The sequence below is a fragment of the Haliotis rubra genome, unplaced genomic scaffold (assembly GCF_003918875.1).
Source record: "Haliotis rubra isolate DU_JTF1 unplaced genomic scaffold, ASM391887v1 Scf41, whole genome shotgun sequence".
NCBI lineage: Eukaryota > Metazoa > Mollusca > Gastropoda > Lepetellida > Haliotidae > Haliotis > Haliotis rubra.
In genome coordinates this window covers 1128340-1150149 of record NW_025767091.1, presented here as the reverse complement: position 1 = coordinate 1150149, position 21810 = coordinate 1128340, and the positions used below count along the sequence as shown (strand labels likewise).

The window sequence follows — 21810 nt, the reverse complement described above, 5'->3', positions numbered from 1 at the left end:
ACATCCAAAAGGTAGTGACCTTTATGTCTAAATATTTAGGGCAAGTAAGATAGGCCTCTTTGCGTGATTTGGAGAAGAATGCTTGTAAAACTCGCCGAGAAATTCATCTCCAGTCAAATTGATTTATGAAAGTATGGAGTCGTGACTTTCCATTAACAAGAGCGGTTATTTGTCCGTACTGAATAGATCACCACAGATCTATAGAAAAGCAATCAATACTATGCAGGCTCAAATTTGATTTTGATACACAAGAACTGATTTAAATTCAGCATGAGCAAATAAATGTACATTGAGGGGAGTATAGTTTGAGAACAATGTCAAGTCAACTGTAGAATACAGCACTAGGGTGGGTGAGAGAAGCAGAGTTCAAACATGTTCGTACATAAACCATAGTAATTTACAACCTCTACACATACTGCAGATTAGTCGTAAGTCACAGATCTGCCCTTTGGTGAGCAAGGTATTTTAATGTTGTACACTGTTGTATTCATGGTGAGGTCAGCCCCATCTAGACATGGTGTTGTAATGGCAATGCAGAGATAGCTGTGGTAGTATTGAAGTGCAGGAGACGACTATAAGCGAACCACTGATGTATTCAGGGGACACAGGGGATTATATTGCTTCTTTGTTGTTACAAGTGTTGAACTTATTGGAATATCTCTCTGCCTCTCATCCAACTGAAGGCTATTGTAGAGGACCACAAACCGTGAATAACACACTGCTCCGATATCATAAGCTTATTGAAATTCGGGCGACATGCTTTGTACAAGGAGTAATTCATGTCATGGAATGGCGACCAATGTTATACAAGCAGGGTGTTGTGTTTTTTCACAACGGAGTAGTTGTGTTTTGTTTTTAAATATTCATGATCAAAACATTAAGATGAGGAATTTTTATTGCATGTGTTAAATGTTTGTCTCAAGTGAGTGAAATCGGCCATAGTGTAGAGGAATTTCAAGTGCTCTTGTAATGGCAAGCCTGTACAGAATAGTGCTGTAGTCTGAAATATACACCTGGGCCTAGATTTTCGAAGCTCTCTTAGCGCTAAGATAGTCGTAAGTGCCATTCATTAACATTAACTTATGACTATCTTAGAGCTAAGAGAGCTTCGAAAATCTAGGCCCTGGTTAAAGCTGACTATACTTCATGAATGAAAAGACTGAAATTCGTATTGCATCACCTCGAAACATTAAGCTTCAGAAACAGATACTTGAATGAGTAAGTCTTCCAGTTACGTCATGGTAAAAAGATAATTGAGGCTAAAAAAATATTTATGTTGCTTTGATGTTTGATCTGAAGAGAGTGTTTCTTGTTGAACTCTACACTCAGCTATAGTGGTCTGTATGTACTGAAGCATGGGGAAATCCAGTGATTGGCCATGGAGTATTGGAGGACATGGAATACATGGAGCAGTCGTCTCATGTAACAGGCATAGGTACCTACATAGTATGGGTGTAAGAATACTTTTGACCAGATTCAGCTATATCAAATCGGATCAGCTGAGTGTGAATGTCCCTATTAACAACCATACAGACTGTTCTAAGCACTAAGACAATCACAACAATAAGTTACCACAAACTTAAGATTATTTTAATGCTAAGATGTGTTGTGGTGTCTTGTTGTGTTGTTGTTTTGTGCTTTGTTAAAAAAATCCTGTTTTTCTGTTGTCAAACAAAGTTGTCTTGGAAAAGGCTCTAGAGTCCCCTGGCTCTGTTGCCTTCTACTGTAACGGGGGAAACAGGAAATAAAAATTGTCAATTTAAAAAAAAAATTAGTGCTAAGATCACTTTGTGGAATTGAAGTCTGTCTCGCAAAATGGTCTTAGTTCTTAGACTATCAAAAATCTGTGATAAAATATAGAAGTTACAATAGTAGTGCTGATATTCCTTTGTACAATAAGACCAATGGTCCTGCATGCTGTTGATCACTGGATATTCAGGTCCAGACATGATTATCTACAGACTACTGCCTATATAACTGGAATATTGCTGAGTGTGGCGTAAAACAACAAACCAAATCAAACCAAACTCTAGCTGTGAATGTATGCAAAGGATAAGTTACCAACAAAGTGGAAGTAGAGATAACAATGTGTCCATATTTGTGTTCAGGATAAGTTGGCAACAAAGTGGAAGTAGAGACTACAATGTGTCCATATTTGTGTTCAGGATAAGTTGGCAACAAAGTGGAAGTAGAGACTACAATGTGTCCATGTTTGTGTTCAGGTTGTACAGAAGCCTTGTTGGTGAAATTGGCAGACAGCGGCAGTAAGAAGAAGAATCAGTTCCAACAAGGGAGATTATTTCCTCCGGGAAGAGAAGATGTAAGTACAACTGTTGACAGGGTTTAAGTTGATTGGCATTTTTATGTCCACCATTCTTTATCTCTGTACATTTTCTCAGTTTTAATTGTCAAAAGAATTACTGTATTATTTGACTTCAACAATTGAGCAGTCAAATGAGAAGTAAATACTGTCACCAGTTTAATTCCATTTTCAATGATGAAATTATTACATATCAGGTTTTTAAGTATTTACTTTTTTATAACAAAGTACTTAAATTCTGCTTTTCTTATGTTTTCAGGAACTAGGCCTTCAAGTAAGTACAAATGCAGTGAAAATTCTCATTTCAGATGTTACAATCATGCCAAATAGTGTTTAATTATTTTAAGGTGCTTCATTCAGTCACCAAGTCACATGGTCCAAGGGAGATAACTATGAATTAACACTGTGTCCCAGGCACTGGACAGTGTTATTGTCAAATTGAAAAATATTTAAGATATTCAATGTTTATTACTCAAAAGCATTATGATATTTGTAATTGATGATTTATGACTGAAGAGTGGCAGTAATGACACTAGTATATCTTTTTAAATCTTTGTGTATTTGATATTTGTAGTTGATGAAGGATGGGAACAATGATCTATCTTTTTGTATATTTCAGTTACAGTTCAGTTACGACCAGCAAGCAATTCCAGCAAATCTGAACCATGGGTGAGTATTGAAACTGACAAACTGCAAGAAGAGTTTTATATTCCTTCTGTTTGTGTAATGGGTAAATGTTTGGGGCGCAAACCAGTTTGATTTGTCTCTTTGTAAGGTCTCAGATTATTTTTCACCTTTTTGCATTAACAAATAATGGAATCTCTCTTTTGGATGTGAGCAATTTTTGATTCATTAAGCACATGCAGATTATTGTCAGCTAAGAAGGAGAATATGTATCTTCATATTTTCAAAAAGCAGTTTGAGACAGTTAAGGCCTGAGTTAAGTTACCAAGCCCAAAAGTAATCATGTCAGCAACACAGAAATTGAAAATGATGTTCACTTCAGTTGATTCAGTTGAGGAGCATACTTATAGAAGTACAGTCAATGTATGCCTTATAGTGTAGCCTCTTCACTTGATCAGTAGAGTTGTGTCGATTCAGTTGAGGAGCATACTTATAGATGTACAGTCAATATATGCCTTACAGTGTAGCCACACCGGCGGCGCTGCTCCCCACAGGACTCGTCCCCCGTAACTACACATCAGTGGCGACGACCCCAGTGACGACCTATCAGGTGTCGTCCAATCCCGCCACTTGGGGAATGCATCCACAGTATATCATGCAACCTCAGCTGCCTCATGTAAGTTTTGATTTTTCAAGTTGAATGCTATGCTAGCAAAGGGGAGATAACTCGCCAAGACGAAGACCTTCAAGGGAGATCACTCTGACACACCGTGCTGTGTGATAAGGCCAATGGTCAGGTTTTTGCCATCTGAGATGTTCTTGTATATATGTATTTTTCTTCTGTTATAATTCCTTTATTGATGTGTTTTTGTTATTTTTCATTAATGATACAGTTGTTCACATGTGATTGATGTGTTAGTTTCTTTTACAGTTGATTATCTGTTGCCAACAAAGTCCATTGTTCTGAATATTGTCATCTGTTTGCAGTGTCTAGATGTCAAATATGGGGCACGTATTTTTAAGATCAGGATGAATAATTCACCCTTAGAACATCTAGGTTTATTTTCGCTGTCACTGCAAGTCCAGATTTATTCATGTTTAGACCAACTCTTTAACAAGTAATGTCTGATGTTTAAGACATAACAATGTCTGTGGTAAGGTGTTTTTTCAGCACGAAGTGTTTAACATCACATGAGTTCATGATTCCATACGGAGGATGTTTTTTCTCAGATGAACGCCCCCACGGCTAGCAACTTAAATCCACAGTGCTCGAGTTTCGATCCCTCTGCGGCCGTGGCTGGCATGACCAATTTGATGGGTCATCTACACATTTCCAATACCCCGGTAGGCCAACGTAACGCGTTGTAAGTTCCTTGTGTCTAACCAATTGGCTTCCAGAGCAATCCTCTAAAATTAACATCATTGACAGAAGTGTTGCTCTTACCAATGTGCATTCTTCTAGATAGTAGGCCAGTCCCCCTCTTCAAAGTCTAAATTAATCCAGTTTCTCCTCGTATAGATCATTTCTTCTTGACAATGCGTGAATTGTTAAAATCTTACCGTAGATGGCCAGACCCTAGATCAACATTTTCAATGCACGGTCATGTTATTTTTGGGTTGATCTTTTTCCACGCTAACACAACCAATTCAGCCTCTGTCCTACAGATGTAGTCGGTGGTTACTGAGCATGAACAGCCATCATTCTTACTTACAGAAATGGCTGACGTCTTGTAAATACTTTGCCTATGCTTGTCTTTGTTATCTTAGATTGTTCCTCTCTTAGTAGACCGGGATATCAGAAGTGACCTCCAAGAAGATTTTCTTTGTTCTTAATGAGTAGTCATTGCAACTTTTTTTTAGTATTTTAGCATGTTTTTTTTAGAAGAAATGGCTCTAGATATAATGTTTTTCATTGTTGTATATACAGAGTTGGTGTCTGATTTTTTGCATATTGTTTGTGTGTTTTGTAACCTTGTCGAAAGGAATTAGCATAGCTGACTATTTTGTGTTTCTATTGTCTTTTTATTGTAGATTCAAATCAAAATGGACCATCTGAAAGTCTGAAACTCAAAATTTTATTTCTCATTTGAACATGAACCTAGCTACAATCTTTAATGCTTGACAGCTCCATTGTTTAAAATAGTAACATATTGACGATTGCCCTGTGCTTTGAGGGCATATTGGATAATGAGTGAACAGATTTTGAGATGGTCCCCCACCTTGCCAGAGAAATGTACTAATGAATGGACATATTGTTTTATTTCACCTTGTTGATTCTTGACATCTTTCATCATTATGATCACTACAACCAAAGACTGACCTTGAATGATTGAAGGTCGCAGTTCCCTTTAGTTTGTACATAGCACAAGCTACAGTAACCATGGTAACCACATCAATCAATCTTCATAGATATTTTGATTTCAGTCATTTTAGTAAATCATATGAGATTTTTCTTCCAATGATGCGACATGATGGTGTTCACAAATATCATTATTAATGATCTGTTGTCTTCAATCACTATGACAAGGCTACATTTTGGTGATTGGCACCGATTATCAAGTTGAGAACAGATATTTTAATATTTATTCTATTTATTTGAAATTAAGTGATAACTTACAATTCTATTTATGGGTTATTATTTTTTGTTTATGACTTTTGAATTTTAAGTTTTGAAAATATAAAAATATTAGTTACTTTTATGTAGATAGTAAGAGGGCTGTTTACAAATGTATATTTATTGAAATATAGAACATATCTAAGAAATTAAGTAAATCAGAAGTTCATTTCAGTTTATTACTTCAAGTCTTTTCACGAATTCTCTCATTAAAAAATATTATATTTTTTTCATCTATCAAAAGGACTCACTAGAATTTCTTTTACTGTGAAGTTCATTTTCATTAGATTTTGTAAGATTTTGTAAAATTTGTAGATGGTAGCTATGAATCAGTTTCCGTCGCCAACAAAAGTTGACTCCAACTGAAGTGATATACTGGAATGACTTTCCGCTATACACCATGTACAGAAAGATCTATTTTGAATAAGGAACCATATATAATAACTTGTACAAAAAATCCCATAGCATTGTTTTTATTTTTTTCAAAGTGTATATCCTATGTTGTCATAAGACATGGTGCTGTTTCTATACTGTTTAAAGTACTATAATGATCAAAACAGTTATAAGCCAGTGTTGTCCATACTATAGCGGTGTGTAAAAGGCTGTACCCCAGTTCACACATGGCAGTGATGGGACTTATATGAAAAAGATCAAACTCCATAGTGGAAATCAAAACTCATTCATACCGGTACATGTAACTGATTTTCAGTGTTTCGAAGCAATTGTCAGGTAGAATTATGTAGAGTTTCTCTGTATATAGGAATGACTGAATGAAGAAAAACAGACATTAATATACTGAAGGAAAAAAATAAGGGAACACTATTAAGATTTCTTGTGAATGTTATGATATTGGATCATATTGTTTCCTTCTTATTTTGCTGTAATGAAATACTGATTTTGGAAAGTTTCTTGTTATTCTAAAGTGAGTAATTACTATGTAGAGTTGTGGTCCTTAGCAATGACAGGATCTGCTGGTTATGGGTTTAAATCCCAAATCCATTATGATCCATATCATGCTCATGGATTTTATCTTTCCCTTATTTTTTCCAGCAGTATATATCCTTATACTGATTGTTTGTGTTCATACCTTGTAACAAATAGAGTACATTTGGATATCACTTCAAATTTCACCAAAACAGAACCAGTGTAGTGACTTTGGTTGCCATTTAAAATTACCTTTTAAATATTTTGCATAATGATTAGTAGTGTGAGGAGCAAGATCAGAATCATAATCAGGCCTCGTAGTCTCATTCTTCTCATGTTGCCCAGCGGGAACGTAGAAACAAGGGAGATAAGTGTAACTGTATACTACATTCTGGTGCTATTTAACCAAATTTGTATTTCAACCTCACAAGCTCCAAATAAATTAATTTTTAGATTTTCATCAGACATCCACTCAAGCAGGCCGTCTATAACTGAAATTGCAATGTTCATGAAAATCTATGAATTAAATTATTACAGCATTGAATGTGCAGCATTACAGTTTCCAAGAAGAAAATCCATGAGGTTATTCTATCTATGATTACACATCACTGTAATTGTGTTGCTACTACCATGTGCTACCATGATAGAACCTTGAATCCAGGCATTTCATACACATATTGCAGGATACCAGTCCATCAACTCCATTTTGCTTTTTTTGACATCTACATTTGATATTAATACATTGAAAACAAATGATCAAATATTCATAATCATTTTTAGTGTATTCCCCTCCTTAGCCGTATATACTCTTTCAGGTAGCATGTATTTGGCCGATTTCTAGTCACTTGAGAAAAAATAAGATTTTATTTTGGAGAACTATTTCTACAGATCTGTTTTACTAGGGTGAAGTGCTTTGATTGAATGGATCATGCCTGTATGGTTATACCTCTGAAGATTATTCCTATACTGGTTTATAACGTTTCCTTATTGCACAGACACTGGAGAATGGGAACTTGTTTCTGTTCCAGACTGTACAAGCTAATGGTCTGATAACTAAACAACATTATCCTTGATGCTCTGTTTCATGAGGAGTAACACTAATAATGAATACTAGGATTTTTTTTGTGAAGAAAGGAGCAAGTATTCCTAAAAAAATTGCTTTTTAGATCAACAGTAATGTTTTATTTTTTGCAAATCATGTTCAGCCTGTTTTTGAAGTACAAGTATTTGAATCTGAAAGTGTCTAGTATGAGAAGGAAGTCAGTTGTAAACCAGTTTATAGAATAATCAGTTGTTTTGAAAATGTTATACATGAATCTTGTGATAAGAAAATTGTGTACAATGTTATCAAATATAAAATTATGTATTTAGTATAATTATTGTTTTGCATAAATCTATAGCAATAATTCTTTTACAGCGTACGTGAACAGCACTACGCCTGAGATGAATTCAGAATTCAAACATAATATTTTGTCATTTTTTAGAATTTGATATTTTTCAACTATTTTAATGTTGACTGTCTGTTTATTTCTGTGGAGTTTTACAGTTTTTACACAAGTAGTTATAACAATATCAGGTTATTTGTGCTGAGCAAGCATTTTTGATGTTTTTTACCGTGAGATTCATACTTATTTTACGAATATAATTTGCATATGTAAATAGCTATCATGTCATTATGTTTTGCATGTACAGGGGACACTACTCTGGACGGAATTATGTCTTACAGTGAGAGTTACCTCCCATTCATCTTTGGATAGATCACATTGATAAAACCAGTTTCTGATGTTAATTTATCTTGACCTGTGGAATGTTAAACTAATCAGCATATCACATTTTCATCCAGGGAAACAATACATTATGAGCATAACAAATGGACAGTATTTTAGGTATAGGGCACAGTCATGCTATTTTGCCAAACCCCATCCATAAGTGTACTTACAGATTTAAACAGAATCAAATATTACTATATATATCACTTTATCAGGCTTTGACATGTATGCTAGAAGTTTAAAATATTATATTTTCCCAACCCCACATATTACTTGGTTTGACTTGCCATATTAATCCGATTATCCAAAGATTTACACGGGACCAGCTACTCTTGACGATTCCTATGTGTCTCTTTACACATTCAGATACCAATTCAAAAGACTTCTTAAGGGGATATATATTAAACATGTTGCTGGATATAATCGTTATGATACACGTGTATAAAATAGAAACACTTCATTTAATTTAAACCAACAACAACAAAATTAGCATTAAGTATATTTTTTTATAGATTCTTCAAATGATGTCTTTTGTGTAGTACAACTAACTGAAGTCTGAAATTAATAAGCTCAGTGAAAATTGGAATTTAAACATCCATGACTGTACAAGTTACAGAGCATGTCACCCAGCTATGACCCAAGGTGGTGGTCCTCCTTTAAGACTGTAGGCTGTTGAAGAATGGGCAAGGAGAGGTATAGGGTTAGAGGCATACATTCCATCAGTTTCCTCCTCGATTCTCATTAACCATTGTCACTTTGTAGTTTTATATTTGTTTCTCAAATTTGACAAGTAGCGTTTCAGTTTGCTTGCAGGTGGTTGGGGCATATAATCAAGAGCATATAGAATTAGCTGACCAAATTGTGGGATGAAAAAAATAATGTAAAAAAAATATAAAAAAATATATGTAGCTGATTAGTCTCTATAATCTTGGTACTGGGAACAGATATTTACTCCTTTTTTATTTTAATGATTTTTTCATGATCCAATATGGCTGCCAGGGCACTTCCTGTGTTAACATGTTTGATTGCTACTAATGTGCCGTTTTCCCCATGACTGTTATAAGGTTCCAGTGTTGTTTGTGTGTATGAGAGAGAGAGTCTATGTTTTCTTCAATCATTATGTTTGTAGTGTTCTGATGTCCAAGACTGAGAGTCCACATTGTGAATCTCGTACGGGCAGAGAATAAATGAGCTAGAAAATACTCTGTGTTTGTTTTTTCCTAACACCAATGGACGTGATCCTGTACAACTAGCTTTGTTCACTTCCATCTGTCTGTGCGAGAAATGCATTTGTAGAGTTCTGCAGATTATGACAAACATTATATCAAACATTTATTTGGTTTTGGCAAAAGGACAAACAAAACTTCACACCAACTATGTGATTGCAGGACTTAATATGTAGTTTTGAAACTTTTAACAGACAGGTTAAGGTTTTGTCCATGTCCAATTCATACTTCATAGTTTAAACAGCATTTACTCTCATTAAAAAAGTTGAAAGTGAAAGAAACCTACATGAAAATTGTTAGTCTTGAATATTGACACCAGGCATTAGACTCATTGTTAACATGACTTGAAGCTCGTACCATGATGCTGTTGGAAGTCAATGTTAAGTTATGGGAACTATCCTAAGTCAATGTTAAGTTATGGGAACTATCCTAAGTTAATGTTAAGTTATGGGAACTATCCTAAGTTAATGTTAAGTTATGGGAACTATCCTAAGTTAATGTTAAGTTATGGGAACTATCCTAAGCTAATGTTAAGTTATGGGAACTATCCTAAGTTAATGTTAAGTTATGGGAACTATCCTAAGTTAATGTTAAGTTATGGGAACTATCCTAAGTCAATGTTAAGTTATGGGAACTATCCTAAGTTAATGTTAAGTTATGGGAACTATCCTAAGTTAATGTTAAGTTATGGGAACTATCCTAAGTTAATGTTAAGTTATGGGAACTATCCTAAGTTAATGTTAAGTTATGGGAACTATCCTAAGTTAATGTTAAGTTATGGGAACTATCCTAAGTTAATGTTGACTTTATGACTTGTGTTGGCAGCATGGTCATCTGTCAAACCTGGAAAATCTCAAAATGATGACACTAGGTACCGTTATTTGTCATGATCACTGTTAGTGATCATAGCATTCTGATCCTGGCGAATAATCCATTCCCATCTGTCAGTATTGCTCTATAACTGAGATTTACCTGGAAAGTCAGTTCTAATGCCATTCGTGAATAAGCCAAAGAAATATTAGGTCAGACATCAGCAGAATAGTTTGAATTTATATTCCAGAAAATAGATGCTAGTATCGGTATCAAATATCAGGCACTTTTATGAGGCACAAATAGTATTGTAGAGACCAACCATTTGATTTTGTAATGATTAGCAGCTAAATTCTTCTTGCATGAAAAGGTTCTCAATTTAACCTTTAAATTGGATGTACTTAAATATAGCTGTCAGTACAGGATGGTCACATATTTAATGCAGATTATGGTTTTCCGACAAAGTAAAGGACATTTTTATGTGCTGTGAAAAACAGGGGCTTGATTAAGGTTTTATAATATAATCCAAGACTATTCGACTCCTAAAAATCAAATGGTTGCTCCTTTTCATTGTACAACCACTCCTTTTCATGATGTAGTCCTTTAACAAAATACAAATGGAGTGTGAAACAGGCAGATTAGGCACTGTACCAAACATGGATGCTCAGAATGAGCCCAATACATGAATGACAGAATCTCATCTATATAATGAAGGGGAAATGGAAGTGATTGTTGTGAAATTGACAATGGAGACAGTGTGATGTTATGATTAGAGGATATCAAAAGAAGCAAGCATGATCCACGTCGGAGTCAACACATTGCCAGCTTCATGACCAGTGCAGATCACAGACTTCAGACAACAGCGGGCAAGCAGCACCATATATATCCACCCTCATATATATCTGTGCATGATACATACATATATCTTGATTTAGTCTGCATGTTATCATCTGTTCAGTGCTTATACTAACATAATCTGTACCATATGTATCTTTTGTTTGCTCCAGCTTTGTTTCTGTATTTTTTTAGAATGCATCTTGTATCCTCTATTTACACATATATATACATATTATGCTTAGATGTGAAACCGGTGAAGGGGGGATAACTCCCGCTTGCTTACTGCAGGAGGAGGTAACTCCAGCTGCTTTTTGCAGAGGGAAGCTAACTCCTGCTTGTTTTTTATGCAGGGAAGATAACTTCCAACTGCTTATGCAAAGTTTGTGTATTTAATGGAAACATATTTAATGTACCAACTGAATGTTTCAACTGAAAGAAAAATACTTACTTCAGTCTTATTAACAATAGAAATAATATGCTCTCTGAGACTGCTATTTGTAGTGTTAACATTAAACTGTAGTGCATTGTGGTGCTTTCCTTGATAATCTTTGTTAAAGGGATGGGGATTCATCTTGGTGAGAGTTATCTACCCTTTGACTTTGCTTTGTAACCATATGTGTTTTATCTTTATATATAACCATATCATATATCCAAATATTCACCTTTTTATATCACCCAGTGTACATATCTTGTGTTATAAATGTGCAAATATTTAAGTAAGATTCACTTGCACTTCTCTATGAACAACAGACTAAGTAACAGTAAAATATTCTTATCATGTGCCCTTTAAATGTATACTACTTGATTGTAGCCTTTGAGGTTAGAACAGCATAATTAATATTAATTGCTAGATACCAAGCGTAGTCAGTTTAACACTAATACCCTTGTAGTTTCAATCAGTATGTAGTTCAAAGATAATATGCATAAATATGTGAATATATCTATGAAGACAACTGAGAAATGACTAAAGGTGTATGTTTTTTTGTTGATCTATTTCATAGTATTAATGTTTGATGTGTTTCTTATTTCAGTATGTCGCCAGCCCCTATGCCCAGTTGGCTTACCAACAGGGGGCACAGACTGGGGCCATGCTGACAACGCTCCCCATGGAGGTAAGTGATTGGTCCACAAATGTGCCCTGATTAATAGTTACCCTGTTGTGGCCAGAACATCTTCCCTGATCTGTAGTCACTCTGTTAGAGCCGAAACATTTTCCCTGATCAAAAGTCATTATGCTCTGGCCAGAACATCTTCCCTGATCAAAAGTCATTATGCTCTGGCCAGAACATCTTCCCTGATCAAAAGTCATTATGCTCTGGCCAGAACATCTTCCCTGATCTGTTGTCACTCTGTTAGAGCCAGAACATCTTCCCTGATCTGTAGTCACTGTGCTATGGCCAGAATATCTACCGTTTTCAATTCTCCAGCTGTAATTAATGTTTAGGGTTTGTGAAGAATCTTGACATTACTGATAGTGTCAGCTGTCCTGAACAATGCTGACATTGTAAAGTCCAGGACCGGTCTTGTATGTCTGTATAATAGTTATGATGCCCTTGGCGTTACCAATAATGTCTGTATAATAGTTATGGTGCACTTGGCGTTACCAATAATGTCTGTATAATAGTTATGATGCACTTGGCGTTACCAATAATGTCTGTATAATAGTTATGATGCACTTGGCGTTACCAATAATGTCTGTATAATAGTTATGATGCACTTGGCGTTACCAATAATGTCTGTATAATAGTTATGATGCACTTGGCGTTACCAATAATGTCTGTATAATAGTTATGATGCACTTGGCGTTACCAATAATGTCTGTATAATAGTTATGATGCACTTGGCGTTACCAATAATGTCTGTTTTTTTGTTCCAGGATCATAATTCGAATGAAGAAACTGCCCAGCATCACTTTCAAGCTTATGCTGCTGCCGCTGCCAAATAGAGTAAGTAACACTGTAGTGAGTGAGTGAGTGAGTGAGTGAGTGAGTGAGTTGGGGACGTCAGGTATGATACAGTATTAGACATTTGCCTCATTGGAGAAAACCCTCAGTCCACAGGTTTGGTAACAAAGAAAAATCATAATTCTTGCACGTATTAAGGGACACAGATCTACTCAAGTTCCTTTACACAAGACCTGTCTTCCTTTTGAAAATGGCAGTAGAAATTCAGATTGTGACTGGTATGATTCTATGGTCTATGTAGTCACAAGTAGCTGTATAGAGTTATGTCCCTTTGATGACAGGATAAGAACTTGGAGTCGGCTTTCTCATGTGTGCTTGGTGTATCATACTGATTTCTGTGTGACTTTCAGAATGAAATATTTACTGGCACCAAAAAAGTTTGCATTTAGTCATTCTATTCAGTTATTTGTAGCCATAGGATAATATTCCTGAAATTGGCACTGAAACATATATGTACTCTTTAACCTTTATTTTCTGTTTCATTGGCATTTTTAGAAGTTGATGAATAATAAGAAAGGTATGATACTTTATGGATACCAGCTTCTTCATTATATTATGATGCGACGTTTCGGTAAAGATTATAATATAATAAAGAAGTTGTTATCCATAAAGTATCATACCTGTCGTATTTTAACCTTTAGTTGCTTTGTAATTCAAACTTTGTTACCTTTCAGGTCTGATGTGCTAACAGCACATGTGTGTAAGTGCGTTCCACAGACGTTTCTAACGGCAACTGGCAGCCATGTTGTGACTGGGATGTGTGACTTCTCCATTGTCATGCTGATGGACTACTGACACGGACTATTTTCTACCATTTTGCAAATTCCCATTTTTTGACTGCGGGAGTGAGAGGTTTCATGTCAGAATATTTTTTATTTTTCCTTTTTGTTGAGAGCAAGTTTCATCATAACTGTGACCAAATGAACTTTTTGACTTGTAAAAAGATATGTTTTAAGTCCTGAGTTTAGTTCGTGTTACAATGTATAGAATTTTTCGTATGTTTCGCCATGTAGAGTACAAATGTTGATCTTTTCAGAAAGATTCTTTGATTTATGTGTAAGTTTTTTAAGGACTGAGATTATACTCTTGACTATTTTGCTAATTGTAGACTTTTCATGAAGGGGGTATTGTAGTCAAGTGATCTTTACAGTTTATTGTTGTTTATTTTGCCAAATTTGAGGGATATTTTTACACCTATACACTAGGAAGTGCACTTTCTATTTTGTATGTTGGTCTGTGAATTCAGCAACCAGTGCACGGTCAGGATGGTGACTTTATTCACTGTTATTCATGGTTATTGAGCTAGAATCAACATGAATTTTTCCAGTTGTATATTTTTGTGTTAGATGTTAGATTTTGATGGCCTCCTCACAACACACCAGGGGTGTAAAAGGATGTTTGTGTATAATGTAATGCTGAACCACAGATTGTTACGTGTTTTATCACGTAATATTAGGTTAGTACTCTATTGTTGGTCCTCATTGAAATACTGGATGGATATATATATAACCAGATCCCCAAAATATTGTGATGAAACAAAAAACGATTCACGTGTTACACTCCTGTATCATATACTGAGGGAACAAAAGAAGGGAAGACATGAAAGCACACGTGTTCCTATATTTTATTCCAAGGTTTCTTCACAAGCCTTGTATCGCACAGCTTGTGAAGAAACCTGGAAAAAAATAAAGGAACATTTGTGCTTTCATGTGATCCCTTATTTTTTTCCCTTAGTATATATACGGAGCTAAAAACGTTGGGAATCATTACAATTTAACAGATATCGTGTGATAAGTCTTCACCAAAACATTATCCGTAAAACATCTTTATGATATGATCCTTTTCTTTTCTTGTTCAGTATACTTTCATCAAGTGCTAAACTGTGGTTCCATGGAAACCAGAGCTCCCCTTTACATCCCTGGGTTTTGTGAGATAAGCTGATGTTGTATGTAGATTTAGTGATGCTTTTTTACTTTTGTTTTTGAATTTTTGGCATCAGGTTTTCTGACAGCCATGTCATTGATGATGTACAGACGTAGTTTCATGCGTTTCTATGGTGATCTGTTATATGGTGGTTGTTAGCGTGAGAACGTCATTGTAGTGTATGTACATGAATCCATGTGTCTGTGTTATAGACTTTTTAGGAGACAAACAGAAACTTTTGACAGTTTTTGGAATGTCGTTTTTAGATTTTAATGTTATCTTGGTGGTGTTAACAGAAGGCTTTTCACCTGTTCATGGTAGTTTTGTACAGAATCGTGTTTTACCTGTCATTGATGATGTTCGTGGTCTTCCGTATGTGGGACAATGGATTAGTTTTTAGTGGTCAAATTTCTACAGACTTATTTTACATCAGTTTTCGATATATACAGATTTTTATCTTTCTTTTCCATTTGTTTGACCAGTAAAAATTAATGACCTATTTCTGTAGCTCATTGGATTACACCACTGAAAAGCCAATCCGGATCTAGTTTAATGAGTCAATTTCAGTTACGGAGAAATGGGATTGTTTCTTTGAATCACATTAGTAAGATCTTATGGTTCCAGAATGACATCAAGTTACATAAAGCCTTAGGCATCTATGTTCAATGTTCATAATGAAAATTGTACAGACAAATTCATTTTTGTATTAATGGTAGGGGGTTTGAAATTTATTTAAGACTATTTTATCAGTGATATTCGTTGTTCCATCAAGAATTATGTATCTCCTGTAATTTATTCAAAACATCTGTGATATTGCTTAACATTTCCTAGCTCCTATCATTAACACTCAAGTCATATTTGGATCATGCCAGGCAGGGCTCGTGTCACTGCAGGATGTAATCAGTTGAAATTTGTTATGGATTTTATTATTTTTTTTGTTACGATGGCCAGTTTCAATCCCTATTTGTAAAGAACCCACATATTCTTTGTACATATTTTTGAGTCACCCCATGCTCTGTAACATCGGAACAAACAGGATGAGGTTGATGCACCGAGTGTCCGTCGATGTGATCAGACACTTGTGTCGTAGCGATCCATGTGATGGGCTCAGCACCATGTCCTTGCATAATACACTTACCCAACTCCTCATAGATAAATGAAGTCATCTTCCTATATACTCTGTTTCAGCAAGTGAGCATGTGTCAGGTTAATGCTGGAGATGTCGTTAATGATAAGATCAGACTATTTTTGGATGAGTGTTATATATTTCTATGTACGTCATCTTAAAGAGGTTCTTGTGAAGCATCACACTCGACTAACCCAAGACTTAGGTGGCAGACATTAGTTCATAATAGCTTGAGGAAGCATCAAAAGTAATGGCCATTTATTGCTAAAAATGTGATACAGCCAAAAGGTCATTAAAAATATGGCAGTCCAACCTAAAATCAAACTCAAAGGATCAGGAATATAATATACTGGGTATATACTGGGTCATCTATCATCAAAGCTATGAGCCATCCCTGCCTAATATCAAATGAATGACCCCCTTTAAAAATCTGATAGTCACAGTCATGGCCAGTCATCAACATATGACAAGAATTTACCCTTGAAGATGACAGTAAAGTCTTTTTTATCAAGAATATTTCTGTGGCTGTCATTGGATTAGATACTGCGATCTCAAGTTTGAATGATATTACCATCAAAATGATCAGATCTATGTACAAAGTTGGTGTACATATGGGTTGGAAATCTGCAGGGTCTTATCTTCATTCTTGTGAATGAATTAATCAAATTTTACTTAGGAACGGAAGCACAGAGGTCATTCAGAACTTGGTGTCAAAGTTTTAGCCTCTGATTTTCACATCCAGATGGTGCAGAGATTTGTTTATCCAACTTAGAGAGCCTGGGTACTTTTTCGATTTGCTCTTTTTTCTTGGTGTTTTCTTGTACAGACATTGACGGACCAATGAAGCAGCTCAGTGCTCATGTTGGAATACCTCATTGTGACGTGACGGTAGACGTAGTCATGTGTCCTGGACACTCTACACAGCATGGAATAATCTCAGAATGAACCACCTCTCACAAACACTCCATCCATGTCGGATTACGTCAGTACCAACTCATGCTTGTGCAGGATACTCAGCTAGTTGACAGCAGCAGGTTAACACCATGTGTACCAGTGAATGTTGTTTATAGATGTACATACGATTAGTCTCAGTGGTGAAGAAATATACCACTAACAGTCCAGTGTTTGTCAGCTGTGAACTATCATTGTCCGTTTCTATCAATATTCAAGGTCATCTTCTCATCATCATAGTAAATTGCCATTTTTGAATGAAATTTGTTTCAATTACTTATGAATTGTTTTGAATGCTTGATACTTCAACGTTTAAACGAGTGTGGTAATGGTGGCAGTTACAGAAGGTATGGTTTGTGAGTGTCCAAGTGCAGAATAGGGTGTCATTCTGAGATTAGTCATGATGTGTTTACAGCTGTACATTACTACTGTCATTACTGTTTGTTAGTTGCTTGATCTTCAAACACATTGTCTTTTCTCCCTCTAACATCCTGCAGGTGCTTGTATTACATGTTAGATCATGCAATAAGACCCAAGCACAGTTTTACATTCTGTTGAATCATGAGTTATAAGGCAATAACTGATGAGCTGTGAGTTATGAAGCAATATGTTGTACACTGTTAAGCTAGGAGTTGTGTAGCAGTAACTCAAGCCATGTTACAAGCCAGGAGTTAGGAGGCTAGAACTCTCACATGTTACACACTGTTCAGCCACATGTTATGAAAAGATATCTCAGATATGTTACACACCATTTGGCCAGGAGTTATGAAGCACTAACTCTCAAATATTATACACTGTTCAGTTATGAGTTATAGAACAGTAACTGAGTTATTTTACCCTTTTTTCAGCCATAAGTTATGAAGCAATAACCTAAACATGTTGTATACTGGTGAAATGACAATGTATTTGAAGACCGTAGTTCCAAGATGTTATGCCATAACGTTACCTGCCTGTTTGCTGTTGTGTGGGTCTTCATGATTATAAACTTTTACAGACACACAAATGGTCAACACCTATACATGGCATTTGGCCCCAAACATCCTATTTTTCAGTTTTCAATCTGTCCAATTATCTTGTGCCTTCATTTCAAGTAGTTAAAATTTGTTAGTTATAATTATGCAAAACCAAGTGCAAATTAAATCAATACCTGTGTGATCTATGTGACAAGGTTCATTATGCAAAGCTTATTTTTGGTTACCGATCTTTGCTGTGGACATTTGTCTGCATAGAACAGTTACTGTAGCCATTGACCATGGTTATTGTCATATTGATTCTCAACATTGTTTAACTGTGTAACAAACATGTACCCACAAACAGGAAGGATGAACTTCAGCAGCAATTTGTTAGTTTCAAACTCTGATTCAGAAAATACAAACATTTCTCCAAGTCTGTTGACATTGATTCCATTTCCCATGAAGAAACACATCAAATTTCATGGACTGTAGATATACTTGATGAACACATCAGTTATTTCCTGGAGATGTGCCTTCTCTTGGCAGCAAGAGCAGCAAATGAAGGTATCATATGATTCAGGATTAGAACTGGATCTTTGTAGTCTGTTCTGTGGGTACATGTGTGACATTTCAGAGTTAGAACGTTGATGTGTGTGTGGTCCCACACTCTTTGTAACATTCAAAGCAAGAGTAGATTTTACGGGTATCTGGTTTCTACCATTGAAAGAAACTTCCAGGAAATAGCATTACAGGTTACGATCATACGTACATGGTCAAGTTAGAACTCTGAAATGTCCACAGTTTGCATGTATCTAGTTAAGTGTACAGTCTGTTTCCTATATTCCATCAGTGCACTTGTTACAACACCACATCACTATATCATATCCTAGGGTGGGATTGAAGACCTGAACTTTCAGCAGGATAGAATTACATTGTTGCTATAGAAACAGGAAGCAGCACTAAAGCACCTTGTTGCTATTGAAACAAAAAGCAGCACAGAATACCTTGTCACTTCAGAAACAGAACAGAACTTGTTGCTTCCGAGAAGATGATCAGCTAGCGGATGGATGAAGTGTGGCATCAGAGATAAACAGCAGCATGGAAATATGACTGTGCTGCAGATTTAAAAGCAGCACAGAATCATTAGGTATTTATAACCTAGGTCATCGAGGTATATATATCCTGTCATTTTTGGTGTATATACACTGGGTCATCAAGGTATATATAGCCTAAGGTCATCTAGGTATATACACTGGGTCATCATGGTATATATAACCTAGGTCATCTGGGTATATATACCATAGGTCATTCCGGTGTATATACCATTGGTTACCTAGGTATATAAATCATCTGGGTATATAACCTAGGTCATCTGGGTACATATAACCTAGGTCATCGAGATATATATTACCAAGGGTAAGATATGTATGCTGATACTTGAAGAATGGACATTGCACTGTGACTCAAGTTGTTGCACATTGTGTTAAGGTTGACGGCAACTCAATGATTGTCCAATGGATTGACCAAACACTGACCAACATACTCCACAACTAGGAGAAGGTCCTTGTAAAATCTAGTGAAACAGTGTTCTGGTGCAAAGGTTATTTTTGCAAGAAGTAGCTGCCTAGGTTTTGTACTTTGATCGCTGGTCCATATTTAACCAAATTATTTTGGATGATTTGTTGTTTACAAGTTGACGGACCATGTTGGTAGATAAACATGTTGATGATAACTGGCCCATTGCTAGGTGTTCCTGGTAGGCTTACGATGCCTAAATGAAATAAAAAGATCGGATCATGCCTCGACTTTGGGTTTTTATGTTTTACAATTGGAATGAATGAGTGAGCACATAGCTTTGGTTTGTTTATTGTTTAATCCTACATGCACCAATAGTCCATATGAGGAAGATCAGTAAATAACAGTCATGATCAGACAATCCCGTGAACATGACTGAGTTTGGTTTTACGCCGCTTTTAGCAATATTCCAGCAACATCACGGAGGGGGATACCAGAAATGGGCTTCACACATTGTGCCCATGTGGGGATTCGAACCCGGGTCTTCGGCGTGACGAGCCAACGCTTTAACCATTAGGCTACCCCACCGCCCCCAATGTGAACATGAGACATCATGAGCATCAATCTATGCAATTGGGATACAATGAGGATGCAACTTCAACCAGGTCAGTGAGCCTGACCACCTTATTGACTAGTCAACTCTTATGACATCATGGGTTGCTGAAGGCAGAGACCATATAATAATCTATTATATGGTCTCTGCTGAAAGTCATTCTATTCTGGATCTTCATGTGTCACATAGTTTAGGATGATGGCAGTGGGTTAGCCGGTGGTTAAACCACGTTGAAGACCAAGGTTTGTTTGCCCACTGGGTACAATGTGTAAAGCCCACTTCTGATGTTCCTCGCTGTGATGTTGCTGGAATAATGCTAAAAAGCAGCATAAAACCATACTCACTCACTAGGTAACAAGGTGGTTGGAAGATGGCTGGTGATAGAGTTTGTGGTTGAGGTTTAACAAACACTGCAATCAACAAATTTAGTTATATTGGGACATGCCAGCCTTACTGTGAGAGGAAAGGGTACAGCCATCAGATGTTCTTCACACCAGTAATTCCAACAACCATGCATATGGTGCTGACAGACCATTATCAAGGCTAATCTTGGATATGAACCCATGAGTATGTGAGTGGATGTCTTACTCTGCCGTCAGTCAAATATCACAGGTTTTGTAAATTGCTCTGGTGAAATCCTTGTGCAGGGGTATGGTGTTGGTGATTCATGGATCCTCATGGAAATATTGAATTGGAATGCCTTAAACATCAGGTTATCTCATAGTGTCCCCTCAACCTTGGATTCTCAAGAAGCTGTAACCTGATGTCTACAAGTATCAACTGTTGAACCTTGACCTTGGAGCTATAACCTGATGTTGTCTACATGAATCGAATGTTGAACCTTGACCTTGGAGCTATAACCAGATGTTGTCTACAAGTATCAGCTGTTGAACCTTGACCTTGAATTATCTGGAAGCTAAAACCTGCTGTTGTCTACAAGGATATGATGCAAGCTAGTTTACACGAAGGAAGTCAAGAGTAACATGGAGTAACTGATACATGTTTATTTATGTTTCAAGAAGGAACATAAATATCTTGTAGAGAGATGCAATATAAATAACTATCACAGTGTTGACAATAAAATCATCAGGTAATGCTGCAATCACTAATATAACACCCCAGTCATGACTGCCTGTTGGTTTGTTGTTTAATGCAGCACTCAGCAATTTTCCAGCTATATGACAGCGGTGTGGAAATAATAAATCTGGACCAGACAATCTAGTGACCAACATCATGAGCATCATTCTTCGCATTTCACAATTGGGAACCGATGACATGTGCCAACCAAGTCAGCCAGCCTGACCACCCGATCCCGTTAGTCGCCTCTTACGACAAGCATGGGTTGCTCAAGACCAGTTCTAACCTGGATCTTCATGGGTCCGCCTGCCAATAAAAGATCTTCAGCAGTATTATGCTTGATGCTCTTCAGGACATGGTGTGATCTACCACTTGATGACATCACTGCAGTCTACAGTGATAAAACATGATTCGGCTCCATCTAGTTTGGGGGAACTTTGAGCAAGAAGACAACTATTGCACTGTAACATGTTAAGCATTGGAACAACTATGTCATGAAGGTCCAATGAGCAGTTTGGTCTCAGCATGGTCACATAGACACACACAAATGTTATTGAGAACATC

General features: G+C 36.4%; 1 protein-coding gene across 1 annotated transcript in view; it reads left to right on the top strand.

The window, feature by feature from the left end:
- Nucleotides 1–19840, top strand: part of LOC124288036 (RNA-binding motif, single-stranded-interacting protein 3-like) — a 312786-nt gene extending 292946 nt beyond the window's left edge. The window contains 7 exon segments of the mRNA XM_046724598.1: nt 2223–2320; nt 2580–2594; nt 2940–2989; nt 3467–3620; nt 12156–12236; nt 13001–13070; nt 13763–19840. Coding sequence (XP_046580554.1) covers nt 2223–2320; nt 2580–2594; nt 2940–2989; nt 3467–3620; nt 12156–12236; nt 13001–13069 — 467 coding nt within the window. The 3' untranslated portion in view covers nt 13070; nt 13763–19840.
- Nucleotides 19841–21810: the final 1970 nt, after the last annotated feature.